The sequence below is a fragment of the Triturus cristatus genome, chromosome 8 (genome assembly GCF_964204655.1).
Source record: "Triturus cristatus chromosome 8, aTriCri1.1, whole genome shotgun sequence".
Classification (NCBI taxonomy): domain Eukaryota; kingdom Metazoa; phylum Chordata; class Amphibia; order Caudata; family Salamandridae; genus Triturus; species Triturus cristatus.
Window position 1 is genome coordinate 693,361,722 of NC_140591.1, and position 26,926 is coordinate 693,388,647.

The 26,926-nt window shown below is 44.3% G+C and overlaps 1 protein-coding gene across 1 annotated transcript in view; it reads left to right on the forward strand.

Moving 5' to 3' along the window:
* TEX30 (testis expressed 30) overlaps positions 1 to 26,926 on the forward strand; it is a 292,549-nt gene that overhangs the window by 116,517 nt on the left and 149,106 nt on the right. The window contains exon 3 of the mRNA XM_085622100.1: positions 8,640 to 8,879. Coding sequence (XP_085478226.1) covers positions 8,640 to 8,879 — 240 coding nt within the window. The remainder of the gene's footprint in view (positions 1 to 8,639; positions 8,880 to 26,926) is intronic.

The window sequence follows — 26,926 nt, forward strand, 5'->3', positions numbered from 1 at the left end:
CACCGATTATTATGAGAGACATGGATGCCCAGGTAAGGAAAGCTTGTTACCTCCTCCAGAATTTGGCCGTTCATTAAAAGCTTGCCAGCTCTATAGCTTGGGTGTGGATTGAAGGTCATAAGCTTAGTCTGTGCCACATTTACCTCCAGGCCATAGTCTTTGCAAAAAATTTCGAAAATTGACAGAGCCCTTTGCATGCCACACGGTGTTTTAGACACTATAAGGGTGTCGTCTGCAAACATTAGTATTGGTATAGGGACTCCTGCCAATTTGGGGGCGTCAGTATTTGCTTGGAGCATATAATCAACTACTCCGTTGATATACAAAGAGAAGAGTGTGGGAGCCATTGCACATCCCTGGCGCACACCTCTCTCAACTGGAAACTCTTGAGTTGTTTCCCCCCGGCCACCCCATTGTATTTTTGCAAAGTTAGGCTCATGGAGTCTCCTGATTAGTGTCAAGAGCTCCAGGGGTAGACCAAGCTTTTCTAGGACCCTCCAGAGATGCTCTCGAGGGACAAGGTCGAAGGCTGCTCTTAAATCCACGAAGGTGACATAGAGACTGCCTTTGCCTAGCTCAACTACCTTCCAAAGTAATTGTTTGAAGCGAAACACCTGGTCCACAGTGCTGGTAAATTTGCGGAAGCCCGCTTGGAGATTAGAAATAATCTTATTAGCTTCTATCCAATTAAGTACCTCATTCAGTAAAATATTCAGTAACAACGTTTAAACTCTAAACATCCACTGATATTGACCAGTTATGTAGTTATCTCATGTAACTAACTCGTCCACCCACCATGCACAGTGATATTATCAATGATGTCAAAGAAGATGTCATGAGTGATGTAATATGTAGGATAATTAGCAGTGAAAGACTAGGGCATGTTATAGTTACCTTAGTGCACAAGATATAGTTATCCGAGATAACTATAGCTGGTGACTTTCAGTGTTTTTTTTAAAGGTTCAAACATTACATTGTTACTGAACATTTCAACATTAAAACATTACATTGTTACTGAACATTTCACTGAACTATAAATGTAACGAACACCAGGCCTAGGGGTTAGCGTATTCCTACCCTTCCCCTTTGTGTCGTTTTTGTTTTTTTTAGGACTCAGTGCGAGTCCCAAGTCCTAAGATGGCCGCCAGTCACATCTCAGTTTGAGATCTGTTGGGATCCGCGGAATTCTGCATGCCAAGACATACAAAGTATTGAGAATTAATTGCTCAAAAACGTGACAGAAAAGCAGACATTTGAGGTGAGCAGATCTAGAGTGTCACTGGTGTTGAGAGTGCTCTATACAGGAGCTGCTTTCCACCTAAACGTGAGAACTACCCAGAGTTCTCTGCTTCTTTTTTGCATAATTTATTCGTCACTCTATGCCTGAATTGTTTTTACTTATACTGGGTGCTCCCTTGTGTCTGGACAAAACTATACCTCTCTGAAAAGCTCTAATTAGAGCGCAACACTGTGTCAGGGGTTGCTTTTACTCATTTCAGATTGGCTTGGTTGGTATTTTACCAATTCAAAGCTGTTATATTGTGCCTGGAGTGGTAAATGGCTTTTGTCCGTAAGGTAAGCACTGTGCTAGTTCTATTCTTAAAGACTTTGATAGAAAAGCAGACATTTGAGGTGAGCAGATCTAGAGTGTCACTGGTGTTGAGAGTGCTCTATACAGGAGCTGCTTTCCACCTAAACCTGAGAACTACCCAGAGTTCTCTGCTTCTTTTTTGCATAATTTATTTGTCACTCTATGCCTGAAAGGGTATTTTTAATATATATACTCGCTGAAAAAAACTAAGTTAACAGGGATATGATAGTTAGGTTGATGTTTTACCCACACAAAACCATAGAAATTCAGCAGTTACAGTTAGACTTATAGTTAGACTTATGTTAAGAAACTATACCTCATGGCCTAAAGTTACGTAACTGCACGAGTTTTTCAGAAAAGTCTTAGTATAACTGTCGAATTTCTATGGTTTTGTGTGGGCACGTTAATACAACCCCCACCGCACATGGCCTTCAGCTTATGTGTCAAAACACATAATTGGTCAGGATACCTCATAGGCCACTGATGACCCGCACGCACTGACACACCATATCCCCGCCATCACTGCCAAAGGCCGTAAGCAGAATGGGATTTGATGCATGGGGTGGTTGGCCGCAGGGCCAGGCCATAGTCCAGTGATGACATCCAAGCTACTTTTGTATACATTACTCTACAAAGGAGTAGGGCATTAGAGGTATGAACGTAAGTGGAAAACTGCTCAGAATAATATGAAGCATCATTTATGCCATTACACGTACAACCCCCTTAGGTGAAGCAAGTTTCTGTTATGTGCAACATTGAGCCAACATTGAGCCTATACCTTACAATTCATGGGTAACTGAGCTCATGGTAACCCGGACACACGATATTTAACAGGACAGGGAAAAGGGCCCACGGGGGATGGAGTGGCACGGAGCCCCATTACACTTGCCCATGCTTTATGCGACCCCAAGCCCATCCCCCTCCGACCCCTCACTCCCTGAGTTACCGACCCCCAAGTTCATTTTGGAACCTGGACTGTCATTCGCCGAAACCTCTTGCAGGGGACTATGAACTAGAGACTATCATATGGGTCGGAGAAGCGTGGTAACCGTACCAACGACCGCTTTCGCATTCCCTCTGGACAGCTCCGACGGCGGGGATCGGGAGGTCTCCCTTCACAGGGGGACTGATCAATTACATACTCAATAGACTCGCTGCTCATTGTCTTAACACTGTTAATGTTGATCAGAATATTACAGCAGTCAAGTATGAAGTGTGCTTACTATATGAAGTGTATGCTGATAAACTCCAATAAAAAGGTTTAACAAAAAAAAAAAACTGAGCTCATGGTGACATCAAACACTCATGGATGAGTAATCCCTACTGCACACAGTGTTCAACCTGTATACAACTGTTCAGCGAAAATCAACTTCCTCCAGACACTCAAGCTGTGTTACATAAGTAATGCCCTACTACACATAGCCTTTAGACTTATCACAGTTAGTGAACCTCGTGAGAAATGAAGTGGACATGAGTAGAAAAGTGGGTATGCCCGATTCAGTGAGTTTATACTGCATCACACTGTTTGCAGACACCCAAACTCTCAGATTATTAAAAAGTATCTAAAAAGAACCTTGTTTACTTTGTGCAAAACATTTCCAAAGAGAGACTTCTCACTGTAAGCACCCAAGTCCTGAAGGTGCTAAAGGTCATACTACCCACACTCGTTATGCTCTGCTGAAAATTTTACAGATAGATCAGCTTTGGTGGCTTATCAAGCACCTGTTGCACACATTCGCCTGTCCTATATACAAATTAGCATGCTGAGACAATTCCCTTAAAAAGCCCAAGGGTGCTTACAATACTTAGCATTTACTATAACAATCCTTGCACTGCTACAAACATTTTTTTTAAAACAAGAATCTTGTATGAGAGTAAATGGGCACTTGCATACAATGTTAGCCTAGTACACAAACATTCATCATTTGCTGTGCATGTCACCTCCAGTAACTCCAGACAGCGGGAATGCTGAGAGGAATTTGAGGCCACGCCCCCTTTTGCCACCACTCTGCAAATGCTCCTCCTGGTGCGCTGCTGGTTGGGGAATGAATTCACATTACTCCTGAGGGCCTTGGGACTAAAATGGACTTCTTCCCCCAACCAGTAGTGTGCCAGGAAGCGCATCTGCACAGTGGTGGAGAAAGGGGGCGTGGCCTCTGATGACTTCTCAGCTATCCAGCTGTGTGAGTCTTATTGGAGGAAACAGGAGGGCTAGTTGGCCCTCAAGGACCCTCAATAGCCAAGGGGACTTCATTCCCCTACTAGAAGTGCTCCAGGAGGTGCATTTGCAGAGTGGTGGAGAAAGGGGGTGTGGCCTCTGGTAACCTCTCAGTAAAATGTTTTGATGTAAAAAAAAAACTCTTCTGTCCTCCATACATGCCACAATTCAAACTGGTGAGTGGGTGATTTTGAAAAAACAAAGTGGGGGAATGTATTTACCCATAGGCTTATATTGTTACAAAGGTAATTGTAGGCGGGAAACACCTAAAATAAATCCATTTTTGGTTCAAATCAGGAGTCTCACTCCTGGATCAGGTCTTTTGATGTGTATGTCCCTCCAGCAGTGCTCCCTCAGCCTCTTCTTTAGCAGCTGCTAGTTCTCAAAAGGCTTATTAGGCTCCTACCCTTGTTTTTGGTGAAGGGAAGCCCAATAAACCAAATCTACCTAAGAAAAGTAGACAACTGTAAGGAAACCTTTTCTACGCATTTTGGCCACCACAAGCAGGGGAGGAGCTCAGACAGCAGTCTGTGGCCGTGAGCTTCTTGAGGAAAGGCTGAAGGAGCGCGACAAAAGGATGGAGCTTTTTTTCATCCAAACATTCAGGTGAGACTCTACTCATGTTCCTGTAGCTCTCCGTATTCTTTTGTGCAGGGGAGGGGTGGTTGGGGGTTGCTCAGAGCTTTGTTACCCGCATCAGAGCAAAAACAGCTGTTAATTACCCACACTTACTATACTCCCTCACCTGTGGGTTGGGCCCAAACCTACAGGAAGGATAATAAATTGCTGTAATGCCCTTAGGTGTTAGCATTAACTCATAAATACTATCCAACTTTAAGAGATATTTTAACAGTCTTTCGGCTCAAGGATCTTGTTTTACCTCTCAAGGCTCAAACCACAGCTTTCCCAAAATTAAAATGCTGATTACAATATCCCTAAAATAGTAATTTTGGCAAGTGTGCAGCTGCGTGGCAAAGATCTGTTGTGGTAATGAGAAAAGCTGAGCAGGAAATAAGTTGGTGTTTCTGAAACTATAACAAAATTCCCCTGTATTTCAATGTAAGCCTAATAAGATTTGGGATGGCCCATAACATCACACGTAGCACTATCCAAAGTATTAAATATTCTTCTCTGTCACGCCCACAGCTAATAACCTCCACCTGACCATTGGTTCTGTCGGTTGAGAAACAAACTTCATGGAGGGAAATGCTGAATTTGGGTTTATAATGGACACTTGACAATTGTGCCGTTGGCACTAGCAAACTCATTTTGTAAATACAGCAGTAAAGGGATTACTGAGAAGATAGATGTGGTTGTGAAGGGAGTAAGGCAATTTTTTTTGTTTGAATTTTTTTATTAGGGTTTTGCATACAACATTCAGTAATGTACATCAGATATATTATTGACGACCCACTTTTTACATCATTGTGAAGTATCATTTCTGTTTACAAAGGGTGATTGATTGTATTAGGTGCCTAGTCCCTGGAACCTCTTGACACTGCTACAATCGTACGCCTACTACTGGTTTGTTCCACTAGGCTGTAGTGTGCCCTATTGCGACTGTACCGGTGTGTCACGTATTAGCTGGGGTTAGCTCGTTCTCCCCGTTTCTATCTGTCTAGCTCTTCCCTTATGACATATGTAATCATCTATTCCGTTTAACCAGTGCATCGGTTTTTTAACTGCCGATGGAATTACCTATGAACTGTGGGGAGGAGAGGAAAAGCGGTGACAAAGGAGGGAAAAACTAAAAAGGAGGGAGAGAAATTAATAAGAGGAACATGAGGGGGGGAGAAGATGTAGGGTGGGCAAGGTTAAGCTGTCCTGGTGGGCGGTGTATCGACTGAGTGCAGGTACGTTGAAGGTGTCCTGAGGTGATCTGGGGAGAGGGCGGACCGCTGGACGGGCAAGCGATAAAGTCGGGGGGTTTCGCCCAACTCTTCTGGTTGATTCTGCTCCTTGTCTATTGTACCGCTATCGTTATCATTGGGTCCTGAGTGGCGGGGGAAGCGGAGGGAGTGTGAGGTGTGGGCTGTGTCATCTCCTGTGGTCCCCCTTCTGCTCGCTCCTGTTTGAAGTGGATTAGGAGCTGTGCCCATTCCATGGATATTGGATGTTTACGGGTGCCCCTCACCTCTTCATTCCGCAGTGTCTCCTTCTCCTGCTGCACGTGAAGGGAGTAAGGCAATAATCTAGAATAGATGCTGGGCCAAAAAAAGGGTTACATCTGGCATGTATGTGAATCAATGAGTATGTGGCAACCGTGTAAATGGTGGGATGAAGAAACTGATTACATTTCAAGACTGTAGGCTTGATTATGACTTGTTTACTGTTAATCCTCTAGCAGCAACAAACTTGCTCGTCCATCAGGGATGCTAAAGATTCACTGGAAAAATAGGACAGTGTCAGTAGGTGCTTCATTTGTTCTTCAATTGCGTTTCCTTGGTTTGACAACCAACCCAATGTGTGTTTCAAAGGCGAGTGCGAACAGAGGCTCTACACCAATTCCCCCCTCACATGCATGGGCTTGCTCCACTACAGCCTTTTTTCACATGGGTCATTATTTTGTGTTCCTAAACTCCAGCTTTGATGTGGTAGGTTATTTCTCCTGATGCAATCTGAAGGGAAGGTTTGACTCTTTTCAACCTAGTGTCTGTCATACATTTACTTTACCTGGTAGACAAAGTGACTGTGGCTCGCCGTTCAGGTGAACGTTTCAGAGGTGAGATTTGGATTTGACTTTGGGTTTTGTATGCAGATTTTTTTCGGAGTTTGGAAAATGAATCGCACAGATCAGTATATATATGGACACATGATTAAATGAAACCAAGAAAAAATATTTTTGTTAAAGGTTTTTATATTTTTGGGTATTATTTTATTTGAGGTTGTGACTTTGAAGGTGCTGCTGATAGTCATATATTTCATTAACATAGTATTCCTAGTATTTAAATAGATAGGTGCTTCTTTTTGTATCAAGACTCCTGTTAGGCTGCTCACATCTGTGAATCCTTCGTTAAAGTGCGAGTGTCATGGAAGATATGGCCAGAAATCGGTTAAAAAAATTGAGCCTGTTAAATTCAAGAACAGTTGTGGAAAAGGGTACCTCAGATTCTTCTGTGGAAGACAGTGAAAAGAACCTTCTGGAAAGAAATGTGTCTGAAAAGGATGATGTTTAAATTACTTTCCAAAATGTAGTCCAATCTGCGATTTATGCAGCAGTGGTCCATGTACAATGTGATTGTCAGCTCCAATACATCATCCTTCAATAAGCCCATTAGCTAATTTCTCCTATGTCCAAGGAAGACAGAATTTGTCTATCTTAAACAGTGCTTGAAATTCCTTCTTTATCATCCTGATCTTAGAGTTCAGGAGAAAGGGGGAAGCCTTCACTGAATCTGAAAGGAAATGAAAGAACTGGATCTTCTGACTTGGACCAAGAATTGACTTTCTATGATTGATGACACAATCCAGCTCTTTCAAGGCTGGGACGGTCATCAGCAGCTGAGTCTCTAGAGCAACTTTGTCTTGAGACAACAAAGGTATGTCGTTGAGGTAGACAATTAATCTGACTCCTATTCACTTCAATACAGTAAACACGTGCTTTAGAAGTTTCTTCGAGTACCAAGGACAGAAAGAAAGGAAGTGTTGAATTTGTACTTTTTGGGACCCCACCAGATCTAAGAGAATCAATGATGGGGTGACCAAATTGCAACTGAAAGATAAGCCTTCTTTAGGTCCAATTTTTCCGTCCTATCACAACTCCGAAGAGAGTCCCTCAAATAACGACCTCCATCTTGAAATGCCTGTAGAGAACAAATTAATAGAGTAATCGAAGATTTATCATTGGACGAAAACCTTTGTCCCTTTCCTGACAAGAAAAAGGTTGGTTCTAAACTATATAGACTATGTTTAAACTAACTCTAGTGCTCTTTTCAGTAATAATTGTTCAGTTTCTTTTAGAATCAACTCAGTTTCCTTGCCTGAAATAAAACATTGAACAGAGAAAGACTTACTCTACTGAGTCGAAATTAAACTCTATTTTGCAACCTTGATCAGTTTGTCATGCAGTGTGATTGACAGACTTTAAAGTGTCATAATCAAACCTCCATTCTTGTAATAGAATGTAGAATCTCCCTCACCAACGGGCAGGAGGCTTAGATTCTATTAAAGACGATTATCCTGCCCTTCTGCTCTCTTAATAGTCTATGTTGCCTTTTAGTTGATGTTGCAATAATAATGGGCCTGCAATGAGCTACTGAACCTATTGACTGTAGGTATTTCTGTCTTCCTCCTCTGACTTTGTGGCCTACCCTGCAAAGAAAACTCTTCAGGGTATATTGCTAGAGGATTGGTGGTATCCACTAACAATATAATGGTTGTTCACTCTGCTCTGTTTGCCAGTGTTATTTTGACATCCATGTTGTATGGGTACGTGCAGGGTTTTGTTTCTTTGCTGCTGAAGGCTTGTCAGTAAAGTTATACTTTTTGCCTATGTGTCTGTAATAAAATAAACACTTTAAGCCATATTAGTGAGGGAGAGTCAACATTTCGAATCTAAGTGCATAGAGAAATGCTGTTTGAGTTACTTATCTGGTGTGTTTGTCGGCGTTTAGGGACCTGTTTAGTAAATGGTTGAAATGAGAATGAGAAAATGTTTCGTTTGTGGAGTTAATTAAGAGGCATGGGAGGAAGCACTGAACTTCGTGCTGCTTGTAAGCAACCATTGTATATAAATTCAGTCTAGGTTTTTTAATGTTGACCTGTCTATTTTATGTCTATGCTTTGTGTTTGTGTATTTTGTCATATGATGTGTTAATTTGTGGTTTCTAGGCAAAAGTACGATTGATTACCGAGGAGCTGGTTCTCGATGGAGTCTATTCTATCCCGGCCAATCAGCAAGCCCCGTTCTATGGAGTAATTCTTGCTCAAGGAGCTGGAGATTATGTGAATTCGCAACATTTGGTGTCTCTTGCATCATTCCTGGCAGATCATGGGATTCTGTGTCTCAGATTCACTTGTCGTAAAGGCCTCAGCCTTGCTGTTAGGACTAAAGCATATAAAGAAGCATTGGTAAGATACTTTTAGCTGGTATTGTGAAAATGAACCAGAAAGAACGCATCTATTCAACCACGTTTTAAAGCTGAGATAGATATTGCTCCTATGTCCCGAGCAACGGTTGTGTTTGTGTGCGCGACCAGCCCCCCCCCCCCTTCCCAGGCTGTGGGGTCCGTATCTGTCCTCCTAGTGTGGGTAAACAGTAACCGAAACAGACAAACACTATCTTTTTACGACCGTTCCCGGTAGTGTTTTTAGGTACTTTCGAGTGAGTGTTTCAAAAAGCTAAAAGTGCAGTTATATTTGCCTCAGTCCGCTTTATAACCTACGGTACTATCAAAGCATGCGTGGAGTTAGTATAGTAAATGCACACTTCATTACAGTCAATGGTCGGAATTCATAGTAGTAGGTATGTTATGTTGTGTGTCAGTCAAATCGGGTAAAACACTGATTCCCAATTTTCATATGGAAACAGCTTTTACCTTAGAGTTGTTCCGAGGTGCTAGAAAGACTGACCAGACCAGCGGGGCTCCAGTTTCTTAAGGATTGATATTGGTTTAGGATAAGCTTGCCAGACCACCAGCCATTTGAAGTGAATATTTAATGGACAAGTTGCATGACTAGTATCTTGATCTTTGTTGAACTTAACTTAAGAAAGGTATGCCATATCTATTTGTCCAAAGCCTTCTGGCATTCCAGGAGGCAGGTGGGAAGCTAATACTAGCACAATTTGTAAAAAGTTTTTTAGTATCATCTACATAATTATAGAACAAATGCCCAAATAAACAAATCTAGATTGCCAAAGCTTACAGATAAATAGTGGAAAAAGAGGAGACTGGATAGAGCCTTTTTGTGAGTTCTTGCATGGGTGTGATGTGGCTTTGGCTGGTAAGGGCATTACAAATCACTCTTGACCAGACAAAAAAAGAGGAGATACAATCTAAAGGTACTGTCCTGACCCCAGTGCCCCTAAGTTTCTAAACCTTAACACTTGTCCAGTGTGATTGAGAAGAAGGTTTTCTGATATTTCATTTGGCAGGCATCTCCCTCAAGGTTACCCGGAATAATATCTGAACTACAAACCGCCTAGAACAGTGGATGGACTATTATTTAATGTCTTAAAGGGTTTACTTACATTGGGCCCTCCCTATAAGGTTTGTTTCTATGCAAAGATTTTTCACAGATTACCTTTTGTGCCAGTCCATAAGGCAGTGTTATTACGGCTGAGCCTCAAAATGTATTATCTCAAGTGTCTACTTCACAGAAGTGCGTAATATTCATTGATGGTGCTGTCAAAGTTTAAGGAATAGGAACAAATGATGGATGAAATGCAGAACAATGCAAACATTCATCCCCAGTCACAAAGATCTGGGTTTAATCCATTGTTCTTTTGCTTACCACTCCACCCCAGTTTGGACCCAGCCATATGCGCAAATCAGTGCCTCATGGGAACAGTCTAGCCCGAACTGCCAAGCCAGGTCCTCTCTGGACTGGAAACAAGCATCTTGGGACCGGTTTCGGGGCATCACCCCTCATCAACCAGGATAACTTGAATCCAGTGGCGCAATGAGCACGGGACCCACCTATGGGCATACCCTTTCCACTTAGGGCGACAAAAACAAGAGGAACAAATGATGGAAGGAATACTGAACGATGCAAACATTCACCCCAGTCACAAAGATCTGGGTTTCATCCATCATTCTTTTGCTCACCACGCCCCAGCCCCATGATGCTTGTTTCCTGTCCGGAAAGGACCTGGCTTGGTAGTTCGGGTTGGACTGTTCGTCTGAGGCACAGGGTCAATACTGATTTGCATATGGCTGGGTCTAAACTGGGGTGGCATGGTGAGCAAAAGAACAATGGATTTAATCCAGATCTATTGACTGGGGGTGAATGTTTGATTTGCTCTGCATTACGTCCATCATCTGTGTGTCTTTTGCAAAGTTTAAGCAATGGCAAGCCCTCCTCTTCAACCACTACCGTTTGATAACTGTTATTTAGTGATCAATGTTATCGGCATTATTAACAATAATACAGAAATTTACAACACAATCTGGGCAATAAATAACCAAGCAAAACCTTTAAATAAACATTAGCAATGAGCAGGGCACAATTATAACTTTATTCAGGCTCTCATTACGAGTAACCTGTTAGTGATCCAGGAATACCAACCTGGGGGCTGGCATCTCTGATGCCAGCCAGTGTCTCCAAATCAAATAACTGCAATTCTTGGTTAATCAACTCAGAATGAGAAGTAATATATTGACCTGGAAAACCCAGGTATTTTCAACACGAAATTCCCCCTTCCAGGCACAATTGCCCCTTTTCCACTGCTATTTGCTCATTGCTTTGAGCAGGTGGTATATGAGGACGGTGATTGCGGTGGAGAACTACATGACAGGGCAATGTGGGGGAAGCGTTGTCTACTCCCTCTGTGGTGCTGCTGCAAGTGGGAGCTGGGCTGTGTCTGTACCCACAGCCAGTCTTTCTCAAGCCATGATTTTACTGGATGAGAAGCCATACTACCACTCCTAGTATGGAGGATCAGTCATTTCTTAAGGTCCACCATCTTTTGTCTGGGAATGGTGCTCAGCTATACCTTCTATGAAGATTTTGATGGAAACTAAAAGTAAGGAATCACATGTGTACCCATTGTCATTTGGAGGCATTGTGCTGTTGCAGTAAAGCAAGTGTTCCACAGATCCAAAATTCCTTCATGCTTTTTGGGCAACTGCATAAATATGGGCCTCTGGCAACAAATTCCTGCTTTCCATTTGTTTATGGAGTCAGTTTATTTTTTCGCGTTTTGAACTGTATCCATTTTGGCAGTGAGTAACCCTATATTGATCAGTATCTTCTTACTGCAGGGTGTTGAAAATATTCCACAAATCTGAGAAGAGTGATTTTAAGGCTTTATGTGAACCATCAACCAACTGCATCTGAGAAGTCAAGTCAGGGGCATTTGTATCGCGCACATATCACTCACATGAGTCTCATGGCGCTTGCAGACGGCTCTGATAAACGGACCAGATCTAATTTCCAAAAAGCCAGGTTTTCAACTCTTTACGGAATTTACTATGCTCTGGTATGCTACGAAGGTAGAAAGGCATTTTATTCCAGGACGATGGTGCCAAAAAGGAGAACGAACGGCCTCCTTGCCTGACGGTGTTGATTCTTAGAGGGGTCAGCAATGCCGCATCGCTGGAGCGTAGCATCCTGGACGGGTGACACCAATGTACCTTTGACTGCCAGTATTTTGGACCAGTTCCATACATGGGCTTATGAGTGAGACATGGTATTTTAAAAAGAGCTCGCTTTTTCACCGGGAGCCAGTGGAGGGTGTTTAAGCAAGCTACAGAAGGAGATCTGTAAGGGCGGTCAAGGACCAATCTCGCAGCGGTATTTTGTAGAACCTGAAGTCTATTTATAAGATCTTCGTTCATTTACAGCAATAATGCGTTGCCATAATCCATTCTATTAATGATCAAGCCTTGTGTCAGGGGTTTGCGTGCCTCTGTGGGGAGCCATTTAAAAACCTTTAGTAGGCTACGCATGACACCAAAACAGGTGCCAACGACATGGTTTACATGGCCCTGCATAGATAGACAGTCGTCCATATAAAACCCCAGATTACGGAGCATGTTCTTAGGGGCAGGACAAGGGCCAAGCCTAGAAGGCCACCAGTCGTGTGACCAATGATTGATAGCTTTACCAAAGAGCATGATCTTTGACTTGCCCCCGTTTAGCTGGAGATGGTTTGATCTCATCCATTTGTCGACATTGGTAAGACAGTTTATAAAACGTTGCTTGGTGTCATTAGGGTCAGGACCTAAGGTGATCAGAATCTGCGTGTCATCACCGTAGGATATGACATCCAAACCATGTGATCTGATCACCTCAGCCAAAGGGTTCATATAAAGATTAAAAAGAGTAGGGCTCAGAATAGAGCCCTGAGGGACTCCCATCTTTACCGGTCTTTCGCAGGAAACAAAGTTTCCCATCTGGACGGTAGTTGTGCATTCTGATAGATAGCTGATAAACCATTTAAGAGCATTCCCCCTGACACCGACCTCCCAGAGCCTTTGTTCAAAGATCTTATGGGAGATGGTGTCAAAGGCAGCAGACAGATCGAGCAGGACGAGGATAACCGATTGATGTTTATCTAGAGCTATTCTGATATTATCAGTAACCTCAATCAGTGCTGTCTCCGTACTGTGCGCTGTTCTAAAGCCGGATTGAGAGGGGTCTAAGAGTCCATGGCTCTCAAGATGGTTTACCAGCTGTAGGTTAACAAGGGACTCCAGCATTTTCCCAAAATATGGAAGTAGTGAAATGAGTCGATAGTTCAGAAGCATCTTGGGATCGGCTGTCGGCTTCTTTAAAATAGGTCTGACTCTGGCTACCTTCCAAACAGAAGGAAAATCAGCTTCGGAAAAGGATTTATTAAAAAGATCAATCAATCCATCTAAAACTGTGGGTGCCATAATAGAAAAGAATTTTGAGGGAAAAGGGTCAGCGGGGGAGCCTGATTTTATCTTTAGCATAGCCGAAGTGACAGACTTGTGGTCACATTCTATGAATTTATTTAAAATGCCGGGGGATTCTAGTAAAAAACAGGGCAGTTCTTCAAGATGGGTACAGTTTTGTATGGGTAAAAAAGTCCGATGAATATTCATAATTTTTTCTTCAAAGAATTCAGATAACGAGTCTGTCCAGTTTTGGGAAGCAGACACAGTAGGCAGGTTTGTAGGAGCAGTAAATTCTTTTAAAATATGAAAAAGTTCCCTGGAGGAGTTTCCTGCCATTGTGATCCGATTAATCAAAAAGGATTTTTTTGCCAGTTTTATTTCATTCATATAGATGTGATGCTGTTTTTTATAGCTTTCACGGTCAGCAGGGTTTCTACTTTTTCACCATAATCTTTCGGCAATTCTGCACAGACTTTTAGTGGTTTTTAGTTGATCAGTAAACCAGGGGGCGACTCTAGTCTTAGTCTTAACATTATGTAAAGGGGCAATTATATCTAGAGTGGTCAAAATGGCTTTATTAAATTGTAATGCCATATAGTTGACACTTGCTGCTGAGTCTATTGGATCAGGGCAGAATTATTTTTGAAAAAGAGATGGAGTTACTTTGCACCAAGATCTGCGTAACACGACTTCGCTATCTAAATTAGTTTTTTCTTTTAAGACAGTTGGAATGGCGAATTTCAGTAAGTAATGGTCAGTCCATACCAACGGTTATCAACCTATTACTAGAGATTCTAATTGGCACTGTATTGCTACACCTAATAGAGAAAGAAAGTCCTCCCTTCGGAAACACAACATGGGCGCAATTCAAAGAAAAATCAAGTTTCATGTGATAGACACACACATGTGTTGTAAATTCTGTGCTGATAATTGTACCAAGGGGAATCTTGCAGCGATAGCTGTTTCCATCACCATAATTTTTGCCTTCCTCCAGTCATCCACAATTAGCTCTTCCAGTTCAGCATCCCAGTTAGCCTTTTGCTTTGTTACAGACTAGGGCTATTGCAAATCGGTGATCTGTAGACTTATGAGACTTTGCTATGAAGTCCATCTCTTGTCAGTTTTGGCTCCAGTGGATTGGATTCTAATTTCTTTTTAGCATGGGCCAAAGGGGTGGTGCAGTAAAGCTTTGCGGTTTGATGCAGTAAAACGTTGTGGTTTGTAGCTAGTATTCATATTGTAGCTAATTCATGAGCATGTCTCTCTGTTTGGCAGTGCCAGTGGGATTCCAACATATGAATCTTTCAAAGTCCTCCACCTGTCTCACCCAAGTTACTACCCAAACAGGAGCCCCCCTTATAAGCTGACCTGTCCGCCCCACCATTTTCTAATGCTTCTCTCTGAGTTCAAAGCACCATTTGTGTAGAGGGAGGGAGCCCTGCTTCCAAAGCGCAAACACCCAGGTATGTATAGCCACGCAAATCCACTATAAATTTGGATTGGCATCCTTTTGCACTCTCCATTTTATGAACCAGGTGTATTATGTATTTGACAGTTTGTAGATAGCGCTCCAGCACCATTGGTGGTATTAAGGCTCTTTTATATTTGAACAAAGCTGATACACAGTTTTACAGTGACAGGATTTAGAGGTTTTAAGACATTTACTAGGCTGGTACTGAATTCTATGTCAGAACCGGAGGCGAAGATTATGCTTTTCTTTCTTCGCTTTAATCACCAAATTCATAAACAGCAGCCATTAACACCAAAGCAATTACTGCATTTCCCATGACACCAGGGAAAAAATCAGAACCGCAAACTTCATTAGTCCTTTCACAGTGTTCACTCTCCAGGCTGTTTAACATTCCTTGTCACTTCCTGTAATCCCTCTTTCGTTGCTGCTCGGAAGCTAGTTAAGTACCATTTATTGTTTCTTACTTTGACTGATTTGCAATGTGACATGCCGCACTGAGAAGCGGCTGTGTGTGTTTTCGAATTGTGATTTTCTTTTCAGAGCACTTGATTATGTCGCGGGAACGTGTGGCGCTCCTTACTCGACTCGCTACAAATCCGGAGGCCGCGGTGCGGTCCTCCACCCGCTAGAGGGTGCCATGGGGCTCCGTGATTCACTGGCTACGGCGCGCGCTTCCTGTGAAGGATTTCTCAGTCGTACTCTGTTTTAGTCTGCTACCGCTCACGTGCCCCGACTGTCTGCTACGCCCAGAGTGCCTGGGTCTGTATTCAAAGTTCCCCCATCGCTATTTGAACGCCTGTCTGGGCCAATAGTGGTGTGGTGCACCAGAGCAGTGCTCACTTACACCCTGAGGTGCTTTTAGTCAGGCTAGGTAGAGCGCTGGGTTTCTGGCCTTCGCAGGGACACCACTTTGCAGGCAGTGTATACCCTTTGTATTTAGTGGGTGTTGGGTGTCCTGGGGCTTTCGCCTTGCAAACTTGTGTGCCACTGGCCACCAAAAAATTACCTGAGTGAACCTTGAGCCCAAATTTCCACATGCAGCGTGTACCCTGCTCCCTTAGGGACGCCTCAACCCAGGTGGTGTAAAATAATTACCCCTAGTAGCTTAACCATGGAGCAGGACTACTATGAGGAGGAGGACTCCTTGGCCTATTTACAGTAGGATGATAACTTCTATGAGGCTATTGACACCTCCATTTACCGGTCCGTCAATGAGTTGATCATGCCCATGGAGCAGAGGTTGGCTGATAGGATCGCGCAAGAATGTGCCAAGATGGCACAGGTTTCTCTACATCCCCCTCCCAGGATAAGGACCCTGACCAAGACTCTAGGGACGGCCCTCCTCCTCCCAAGAAGAAGTGTGAAGCAGGGGTGATAAGGACGCCTTTGCGGGCCTTAAGAAGGCCTTCCTGGCTAAGTCCCCACAAGAGCTCCCGCCCCCTGACTCTGCACCCCTTCAGCCAGACTTGCCGCAAGCCCAGGAGGAAGACTCCCATGAGGAGTCAGACGGGGAAGCCGGTTCCCCAAGATCGTGGCGGCCATCAGGGCCTCCTGAGCCGCCTAAGGAGGGCATGTCGGACATGTTGGACCCAGACGATCTAGTCCATCCAAGATCAGCTGAGTGGCCTCCTGCAGATAAAGTTGCGCAGTATGTGGCGGCACGTCTCAGGAAACCTTTAGAGAACGAAGCTCCACGTTGGAGGGGAAAGTGGCGCTTATGCTGGATATAGATGCTAAGATGGCCACGTTTTTAGTGATGTTTATTAAAGATCCCAAAAAGGGGATAGATCGGTCCTGGCGGGCTTGCCAGGACAAGCTTTTGGATGCCATTGGCCCCATGACCAAGATTTTGAACATGGCCGAAGAGGCCCGAATATCCGGCTCCCTGATTGCCTCGGACGTTCTCTCAGCATGGGCGCAGCGAGCCATCTGTTTCATGGGGAGCGCGAACTGCGCCCTGTCGATGGAACACCGGCGATCCCTACTAATTAAAGTGGACCCCAAGTTAGGCGACCTCGCATCCTTGGATGCAGGGGCAGTCGCTCAAGGGGATTTGTTTGGCGAACCTTTTGTCAAAGAGTTGGGCAAAATTGTCGCGACTTTTACGTCCCTCGATAAGGCCCAGACGAATATCAAAAGAGTCTTCCACCCTCGGGTTTTCCAAGGGGTCGGCCGTGGCAGGGGCTGCACGCCCAGTCGCATTGCATCTCAAAAACCCACCCCCAGGGGCAGGGCTCCGGACGCGGGCAGTACCAGGCAAATTCGCGCTTTAACAACTTCTACCCAACAAGGGGACAACGTTTGAAGGGCCGCGGCGGATACAAAGGCGGTAACAACAGAAGCTCCAACGGTAAGTGTTTTGCCTTCAGCGCAGTTGCGGGTAGGGGGCAGGCTGGCACAGTTTCTCCCCGCTTGGGAGGCGATTATAGGAGATGCTTGAATTCTCCAGACGGTGCAATGGTCCCAAATAGAGTTCTACGGCTCCCCCGTTCTATGCAAGGGGGCAATTTGCCACACGGAGGTTCATCCGGGGAGTTTCCTCAGCAATATCTTTTTGGTCAACAAGACCGATGGGGGTCGGAGACTGGTTATCAACCTCAAGGAGTTCAACGAGTGGCTTGTGTACCGCCACTTCAAGATGGAGGGTTTCCATCTCCTCAGGGACGTGCTGTTTCCATTCGATTGGATGGTAAGCTTAGACCTGAAGGATGCGTACCTGACGGTTCCGATTTTCCTTCTCCCATCGGCAATTCCTCCAATTTCTCTGGCGCAAGCAGGCTTACGAGTTCCTAACAATGGCCTTCGGCCTCTCATCCACCCCTTGGTGTTTCACCAAAGTCCTCAAGCCGGCAGTAGAGTTTTTGTGTCCAGCTAATTGTTTACCTGGACAACATGCTTATCCTGGCGCAGTGCCCCTCAAGGTTGGGGGTGCACCTTCAGATGGCCCTGGAACTTCTACAGGGCTTGGGCTTCGTGTTCAACGAGCGGAAGTCGCTCCTGGTCCCAACGCAGAGGGCAGTCTTTCTGGGGTTCGTCATAGACTCCACCTCCCCTCTCTGAGTCTTACCTCCCGGAAGATCGCGAAGATCTGACACGAAATTCGTCAGACCCTAGCCAGACAACGAGCCTCTTTGAGGCATATTGCGCGCCTTGTGGGCCTACTATTTGCCTCGATCTAGGCAATTTTTCCCGGCCTGTTACACTGTCGGTCCCTGCAACCCCTGAGGACGCATCATTTGAGGAAGGGTCTTATGTATTCCCAAGTGGTTCCCCTGACGGACGAGGTGCGAGAGGAATTGGAGTGGTGGCTAGTACATATGGAGGCCTGGAATGGAAGAGCTATCTTCGGTTCCGTTCCCGACTTGATGATAGAGTCGGACACCAGCAGGGCATGCTGGGGTGCTCGGTGTGGGGATTTCTCTACCGGCGGACGTTGGTCTCCTGAAGAACAACGCCTGCACATAAACTGCCTGGAGCTCTTGGCAGGGTCGTTTGCGGTCCGCTGATGGCCTAGGATCGGGTTCAGTACTCTGTGCTTCTAAAGATGTACAATGTCTTGACAGTGAGGTATATCAATCATCTGGGAGGCACCAGGCCTCAAACCTTGGCGAACATGGGCAAAGAGTTATCAAATTTCTGCCTGGACAACCAGGTCTCAGTGACGGTGGAGTATCTTCTGGGACGAGACAACCAGGTAGTGGACTGACATTCCCGCAATCTGCAAGATGCCAGTGTCCGGAAGCTGGACCCACAGGTTTTTCACCTGCTAGCGGATCGATGGGGTCCTTTCCTGATCGACCTGTTTGCATGCCGGCTCGACCATCAGCTCCTACGGTTCTTCAGTTGGAGACCGGATCCGCTAGTGGTGGCGACGGACGCATTCACTCAAGATTGGAGTAAGGAGAACTGGTATGCATTTCCCCCGTTCTCAATGATCACGTGGACGGTGGCCCTGGTCCACAGACAGAAGGCAACGGAGGTACTTGTAACCCCGCTTTGCAGGTCGCAGGTTTGGTTTCTGGTTCTTCTGGAACTTTCTTGGGTTTCCCCAACCCGACTCCCCCACTTTCCTCGCATTCTGATGAATCCGGAGGGCGAGCCACACCATCTGGTGGAGGAGGGCTCGCTACACCTCATGGCCTGGCGGATTACAGGCAAAGATGGAGACTCCCAGGACTTTCGAAGCACGCTGAGCTCTTGCTTTCCAGAGCCTGGGCTGACTGCACATCCAAACGTTATCGGTCCGCTTGGACGCGATGGGTATGTTGGTGTATGCGAAGGGAAGTGGATCCCGTGGTTGCAGATTTCACTCACATCCTCAATTATCTGGTGAGTTGAGCGGAAAAGGCCTTGGCCTATAGGTCAGTGAATACTGTCAGATCCGCCATTTCAGCGGAACACGCTCCAGTTGATGGGGCACCATTAGGCGAGCACCCTTTTGTTTGCAAGTTGCTACGAGGGATCTGTTTGTCTCTTCCCCCAATCTGTGTAATGGATAACCCAATATACCCTTGAGGGCTTGGGCAGATAATATGTGTGGGTAGGATGTGCCTTCAAGGGATTTGTTGAAAACTCAGTTGTACGACTTGTTTATAGGATAAATATATACCTATAAATGAGATCAATCTTGTATCCTAGATTCCAAACGATTATATACTATGCATTAGTCATATGTATATATGGATCTCTATTTATATTGATTTTAAACAATTATACAATCAAAATAAAGGAAAAAGAAAAATAGACAAAAGGTGTGTGAGGAACGAAATTCATTTATATCAGTAAATGGTAATAAGGGTACATAAAAATAAGACAGTTATATAGCAAAAAGGAGAGATGATTCTACATTCAGTTGTTACTCCACTACAAAATATATCGAACACTTTTTCAAAGATATTTAAGCATTTATCTAGAAAGAAGTGTGACAGTCGACGTTTCGGTCTTCATATGTAAGTTTGTGAGACCATCTTCAGGACAAGAAGTTAAAAGTAGACTACTTTTAACTTCTTGTCCTGAAGATGGTCTCACAAACTTACATATGAAGACCGAAACGTCGACTGTCACACTTCTTTCTAGATAAATGGTTAAATATCTTTGAAAAAGTGTTCGATATATTTTGTAGTGGAGTAACAACTGAATGTAGAATCATCTCTCCTTTTTGCTATATAACTGTCTTATTTTTATGTACCCTTATTACCATTTACTGATATAAATGAATTTCGTTCCTCACACACCTTTTGTCTATTTTTCTTTTTCCTTTATTTTGATTGTATAATTGTTTAAAATCAATATAAATAGAGATCCATATATACATATGACTAATGCATAGTATATAATCGTTTGGAATCTAGGATACAAGATTGATCTCATTTATAGGTATATATTTATCCTATAAACAAGTCGTACAACTGAGTTTTCAACAAATCCCTTGAAGGCACATGTCTCTTCCCCCAGCATCTCGATACTCAGTCCTTTGGGACCTCAATTTGGTATTAAATCTTCTCTTATCCTGGCAACCCAACCGGTTCTTATCACGGAAGGAGTGAGTAAGCTTTGAAGGAGCATAATCCTCGCCTCCGGTCCTGACATAGAATAGAAATTTGCCTAGCCTTGGAGAAGGTAAATTTAAATTCTATTAAGGACACGGAGGCGAAGATTATCCCTCCCAGCAACCTGAATGGATGCGGACCCGCCCATATGGGAGTAAGTGACCTATCTTCGTTGTGGCTTGTTCTATGATACAGTCTTATAGCGTGGCATTGCTTATATGATACTGTGCATGTGTTTCTCTGATGTACCGGCTGAATTGCATTGCCAATGCTGACGCATGTTGTCTTTCCAGTTACCGATGGCTCAAAGCAAAACGCTTAAAGGAGAGAATAGCATGACTCGCGTGAAGAAAGATGGATTACAGGAAGTGACAAGGAATGTTATACAGCCTGGAGAGTTAACACTGCGAAAGGAGTAATGAAGTTTGCTGTTATGATTTTTCCCCTGGTGTCATGGGAAATGTAGTTTTTGCTTTGGTGTTAATGGCTGCTGTTTATGAATTTGGTGATTAAAGCAAAGAAAGAAAGCATAATCCTCACCTCCGTGTCCTTAATAGAATTTAAACTTACCTTCTCCAAGGCTAGGCAAATTTCTATTCCAAACTGCTGTAGCTGCTACTGAGAAAGATTGGTTTTGTGCTTCTGTATTTCTGAAATTTGATTGATCGGTCTGAAAACAGACTGGCAGAGATATCCCACATAGAAAAGCAGGTTATCTGCCTATAAGGTTACCCATCCTCCACACCAGGAATACATTGAAAGCCACACATCAGTGCTGTTCTTCTGTACATTTCAGCAAATGGCTCAATTGCCAGTGGAAATTGTGCAGATGTTAGAGAAAACTCCTTCCTTGTACTCCTCTTGGTGGGTATGGGAACAGACAACACTATTTACACTGACATTAGCCATTGTTTTTTTCAGGTCCTTTGCACTTAACCACTGGTTAAGATTAGTTGTAACAGGGTATCCTGTGACCTGGCAGGAGCCATCACCTTTACAAATGCTGTGGTTGAAGGCAGTGCCACTAAAGCAAGGAAGATGTACACAGTGCCTATCCTGACTTTTCTCTGGTCATAGAATCCTGGGCCTACGTACATGTACCTGATCGGCTGAGTTACTCACTGAGTTGAAACTGCTAACCATAATAATATTATGGAATATCTGCCATCACCCCGTGACCTGAACTATTAGAACATTGAGACAATTTGAGAACCAGCTATACTACAAAGCTGTTACAAATTTTATAAATTAAATGTGCACCTGAAAAAAAAAATGGAATAGACAGAACACATGGTTTTCCTAAGACCTATTCAACATGAAGCCTGAGCTCAGCAAACTGATTAGACGTTGGAGAACATCAAACCTTATCGTTTTCTGCTCTAAAAGCTTTCAGGAAACAGTGCAAACAGTTAACTTTTCAAAGGCAATTTTTTTGAATGATTGATAAACAACTCAATAAATAGCCCAAAAATCTTTTCACACTGATGCGACTCAGTCCTTTGTCCCTCACCAAGTCAATCTGTCCTCAATTGCAACTCAAATACATTTCTTGCCTTTTCATAAACATGATTCAGCTCATAAGGATATCCATTCTTAATTCTGATTCTACCCCCTAACATCCCTGTCAATCCCAAAACACAAATACCTTTTCTAACTTTATTTGAATTAGAGAGAACAAGCTTGCAAAGGTCATAGGCAATCTAAAGCCTACCTTCTATTACAGAGACCTTAATCCTGTTTCATTCATGAAAAGTAACTTTAATTTGTTCAGAAACCTATGATGTAACATAATAATGGCTTTCCTATAATAGAGTATCTCTCCTGACTCCATTAAGACAGGGTACATCACACCCCTACTAAAGAAGCCTCATGATCATCCTAATAAAATGGAGAACTACTAATTTGTCGCAAACACTCAACGGCTCGGTAAGAACCTTGTGGAAATGTGAAGTCATTTAACCCACCATTAACCTCAAAATAAATAACCTTCTAGCACCCTACTAATCAGGCTTTTGCATTGGTTACAGCACTGTGTATGCCACATGTTTAGATCCTTGTTGACTTTCTTTATATGCTAGAAAACTATGCACATGTCTCCATGTGTTTATTATTACTTTGTCATGACTGATCAAGCACAGGCTTCTTGAGGTCTTAAAGTCCCGCATGGGTCTCAGAAGTGAGTTACTGAAGTGGTTTTTACTTTTTAGCAATTGCAGATAGTTGGTGAGGTTAGTCAGTGTCACCTCAAAAGAAGCCACGTGGTGTCCACCCAGTAGTGGTACTGGCTCTTTTACTGTTCAACGTGTACAGGGAGACACTCTGGCTTGATGGAATGGGTGGGTTTGAACATCCACCAGTATGGAATGAAACACCAATATGCTTGAAGAACTCATCCATTCAAGGCAGTCTTAAATTGAAAAAATGCTTATCAAGCCTCCACAGTAGGACATCTTCTAAAGCCCAATCTTGAAAACACCCAATTCATGTGGATTTACTGCCCACAAAATGGGCTAGTCAACATGGACTTGTTTTCAGAATTCAATAGTGCTTGCTTCACTTCATTTTTGTTCATCAATATCTGTTCACATTTATCCATGACAACTCAGATTGAGGAGATTCCATCCAAAGACAAAGCTGGAAATTGCTCTGTGAATTAATTTTTATTCTTCTTCCCAGTGACTCCTGCCTCAATGTTAAGGCGCTAGTTGTATCCTGAATTGATTACTGTTATTCCATACTGCTGGGCATCCTAGCCTCTTCATTTGGCTGTGCATCAACACGTGTGCTCTGCTGCAAGGCTTGTGTCTGGAATAAGAAAATTAGACCATATTTTTCCTTTGCTCAGAGAACTGCACTTGCTCCCTCTTCAATACAGGATTATACTCAAGATAGCCCACAGCAGCTATAAAGCCATACATGTGCAAATTTCCAGGACAAACCAAAATCTCAGAAGTGGTCAAAACCTAATTCTAGAAACTTATAAATACAGAAACTTAAAATGTGACACATCAAGCTTTTTTACAACGGTTTTAGCATTATGGAATTCTTTTCAAGTAAATGGGACAAATACAAAATCATTACGCCAGTTTTGTAAAAAAAAAACCTGCTAACTCAGTTTTTCAAACTGTAGCTGGAGTAACACTCGACTAGCCCCCTAATGTCCATGTGGTCTCCTGTCACTTTTCCCTTTTGCCTCTTATGCTCTCCAACTGCTCTCTATCCCCCCTCTACTTCCTTCGTGACCTCCCATTCTCTTCCTCCCAGTTACTTCTTATCTACTCCCATTTTAGTCTTTCCCCTTTGTCCTCTTATTTCTGTTTCTCTTTGGCATTCTTCTGTTTATCTCTTCTTATAATTTGTGAGGTAGCCATTATGTTCTATTGCATAATACAGACATCAGTTCTGTTAAGTACATTCATCTGTAACGATTTTTATGATCATTGTAATCCAAGTGTAATACTGGAGAGTCTAAAAATGAGTTTCTTGGCTTCCATTGAGCTTGCAGTAGTATCCAGTCCTCCTTGAGACAAAAGACCGTGCTTTTTACAAAGATTATCCAGTTGCCACTGAATGAAACATTTCCGAGCTATCGTAAAGGAATGTTTCAATTCTATTAAGGACACGGAGGCGAGGATTAGGCTTTTCTTTCTTCACCAGCAGCCGTTTATATCTTTGATTTCATTAGAACATAAAACTACACTTCCCATGAGTCCTTGGGGGGGACTTAACTACAGACTGTCCAATCAGAATGCTACAGTTCCACATAATAACATCCGCATATTCTCTATCCCCCTCTTTCTTCCTGCGAACATAGCATGCTCTTCCAAACCTCATTCCTGGTTTTTGGATTCTATGTCAGTTCTAGAGGCGAGGATTATGCCTTCTTTCTTCTCTTTAATACATAGCAGCGAAAGATAACAAAAGACTACATTTCCCATGAACCAAAGGGAAAATGTAGTCAAACAAGAAAATACATGGTAACAACCAATCACGGAGCATGAACTCAATGTCCAATCAGGGCCTAGACAGCCCAACATAGTCCATCAACAGTGTCCTCTCTTCCTCTTTCTTCGCTGCTACGCAGCAAGATAAGTACTCCTCAGGTTTTTTTTTATATGTTTAGTGCTTTGAATGTGTAATTTGCTTTCTGCTTTAATGAGCGCTGCTTCGCGCTGCATCATTTCTAATTTCTGTGATGTTATGACATTCCTTTTCAGGCGCGCAGTCTCAGCTTTGTGAGTTTGTAACGCATGCATTGCTTTGTGATTATTTTGTGCTTGCTTGGTACGCCGGTAAAGCAATTCAGCATTCTACTCTCTAGCAGCATGTGGGCTACGCTGCGGGGAGTAAACCGCGGGCACGGTTCTCCGTCCCTACGTGGTGCATTGCTGGCAGTGGTTCTGGTCCTCCTCCCGCCGCCAGAGGGCGCGGGAGGTTGTGCGAGCGGGGCTCGCCATTTGATCTCTCTTCAGGGAGTTTCAAACGTCTCACCCGCGTTCCGGAGGAGCCTTGGTCTGAGGGAGACACCTAAACGGTTGTAGAGCATGATGCATGTTAATTGCCTCGCCGCTTCTCTTGTACCTCACGCTCTGTGCCTAAGCCCAATCCTGATAAGGGCAGAGTATGTATTTGCAGCTTGCTGCTGTTGAACGCCTCCGAAGGTCCAGTATTGTTTGGGGTGCATGTGAAAAAGGGACGTTACCCAGACCAGTTTGACCTGCTAAAGGGTTTGTTCGATAGCGCTTTTGCCAGCATTTCGTCCCTTGGGCTTCAACCTGGCAAATTTGCGGTTCCCCGCATTATAAAAATCTTTAGGCTGCCACCCAGCCCTGTTGAGTCCTCTGCTTGCAGGCCCAGTGGGAAACCACTTCTGATCAGTGCACGACTTTCGTCAGTGTTGCATCATCATGGATTACTATGATGATTATCAAGAGGAGGAAGACCCCCTCGCTGACATACCCTGGGGAGACCCCTTTTACGAGGCAATGGAAACCTCGAATTATAGGGCGGTTGACCAAGCCATTTCCCCATTAGAAGATAGACTCTCGCGCCAAATACAGCAGGCTTTTTCCAACCTTTCGCAACAGATTGCCCCCCCTCCTCCCCAGACTCCTGCCACTACATCCCAGGATCCTCTTGGCTCTCCACCGCCTAAACGTTCCCATGAGGCGGGTGTGGATGGTGATGCTTTTGACCGCCTTAGGCAGGCCTTCATGGCTGGTCGCCCTACGGTTCCCTCCGCAGTTCCTCCAGCGCCAGCGCTGGTTTCTCCGGCCGGTCAAGTTCCCCCTCCTGCAGTCCCGGTCCCTCAATCTCTTCCTAGTACATCCCAAGACCCCCCAATCACCTCAGATATGTTGGACCCCAATGATATAGTTCACCCGCGGTCCTCTGAGTAGGCCCCTGCCGATAAGGTGGCTACTTACGTGGCCACCCATATCTGGCGTCCCCTTGAGAAGGATGCTCGCAACTGTCTGCGGGCAGAGTGCCCCGCCCCACCTTGGAAGGTAAAGTAGCTCTTACACCTGAAATTGACCCGCGGATGGGCACCTTCCTCCAAAAGTTTATCAGGGACCCCAAAAAGGGGATAGACAGATCCTGGAGGGCCTGCCAGGATAAACTGCTGGACGCCCTAAGCCTGATCACAAAAATATTGGATATGGCAGAGGAGGCGAAGGAATCTGGCTCGATTATTAATCCCGAGACCTTATCAGGCTGGGCGCAACAAGTCGTGATCTTCATGGGCAACGCTAATTGTGCCCTGTCTACGGAGCGCCGTCGGTCCCTTCTTATTAAGATTGACCCAAAGTTAGGGGTCCTGGCGGACTTCAAGGCGGGAGCTATCGCCCAGGGTGGTCTATTTGGCGAGCCCTTTGTGAAGGAGCTTGGCAAATTTGTTAATACCTTCACCTCACTAGACCGAGCTCAGTTTACAATCGAAAAGGTATTCCCCTGTGTTTTTCGCGGGGCCGGCCGAGGAAGGGGCCGCTCAGCCGGTCGTCAGCAACGCCAGACCAACCAAAGAGGCTCTGGACAATATCAGGAGCAGTCCAGGTTCGGAAACTTTTACCCAACATGAGTAAAGGGAGAGGATACCGTGGAGGAGCTGCAGCCTCTAGCCCAGGTGAGAGTTCACCCTTCTTCCCCACATGGCATAGGGGGGCAGTTGAGAATGTAGCGACTCTCGACAATATCCTCCCTATGGACTGGTCTGATCATCATTTGATCAGTTTCAGAATTCTGGCAATTCCTAAGAGCAGACCCCCGCTGTTTAAAGGTAGTGACAGTGTTTTGAGCAGGGATTGGAAAGCCTTACGAAGGAGAGCGCAGGTTACCTCTCTGTTTAATGCGGCCCCTCTCCCTGTCCCAGGGCAGTCGGTTGACACTAACTTTGAGGAGCTTTGCAGTTACATTAAGAACACGGTAAATAAGATCGCTCCAATGAAACAGCTCAGGAAAAGAGTTACCCCTTCGGCCCCCTGGTTCTCAGAGGAACTAAGGGCTTTTAAAATTCAGTGCAAACATGCTGAGAGGCAATGGCGACGTCACTATCTAGCCAGTGATAGGATTACT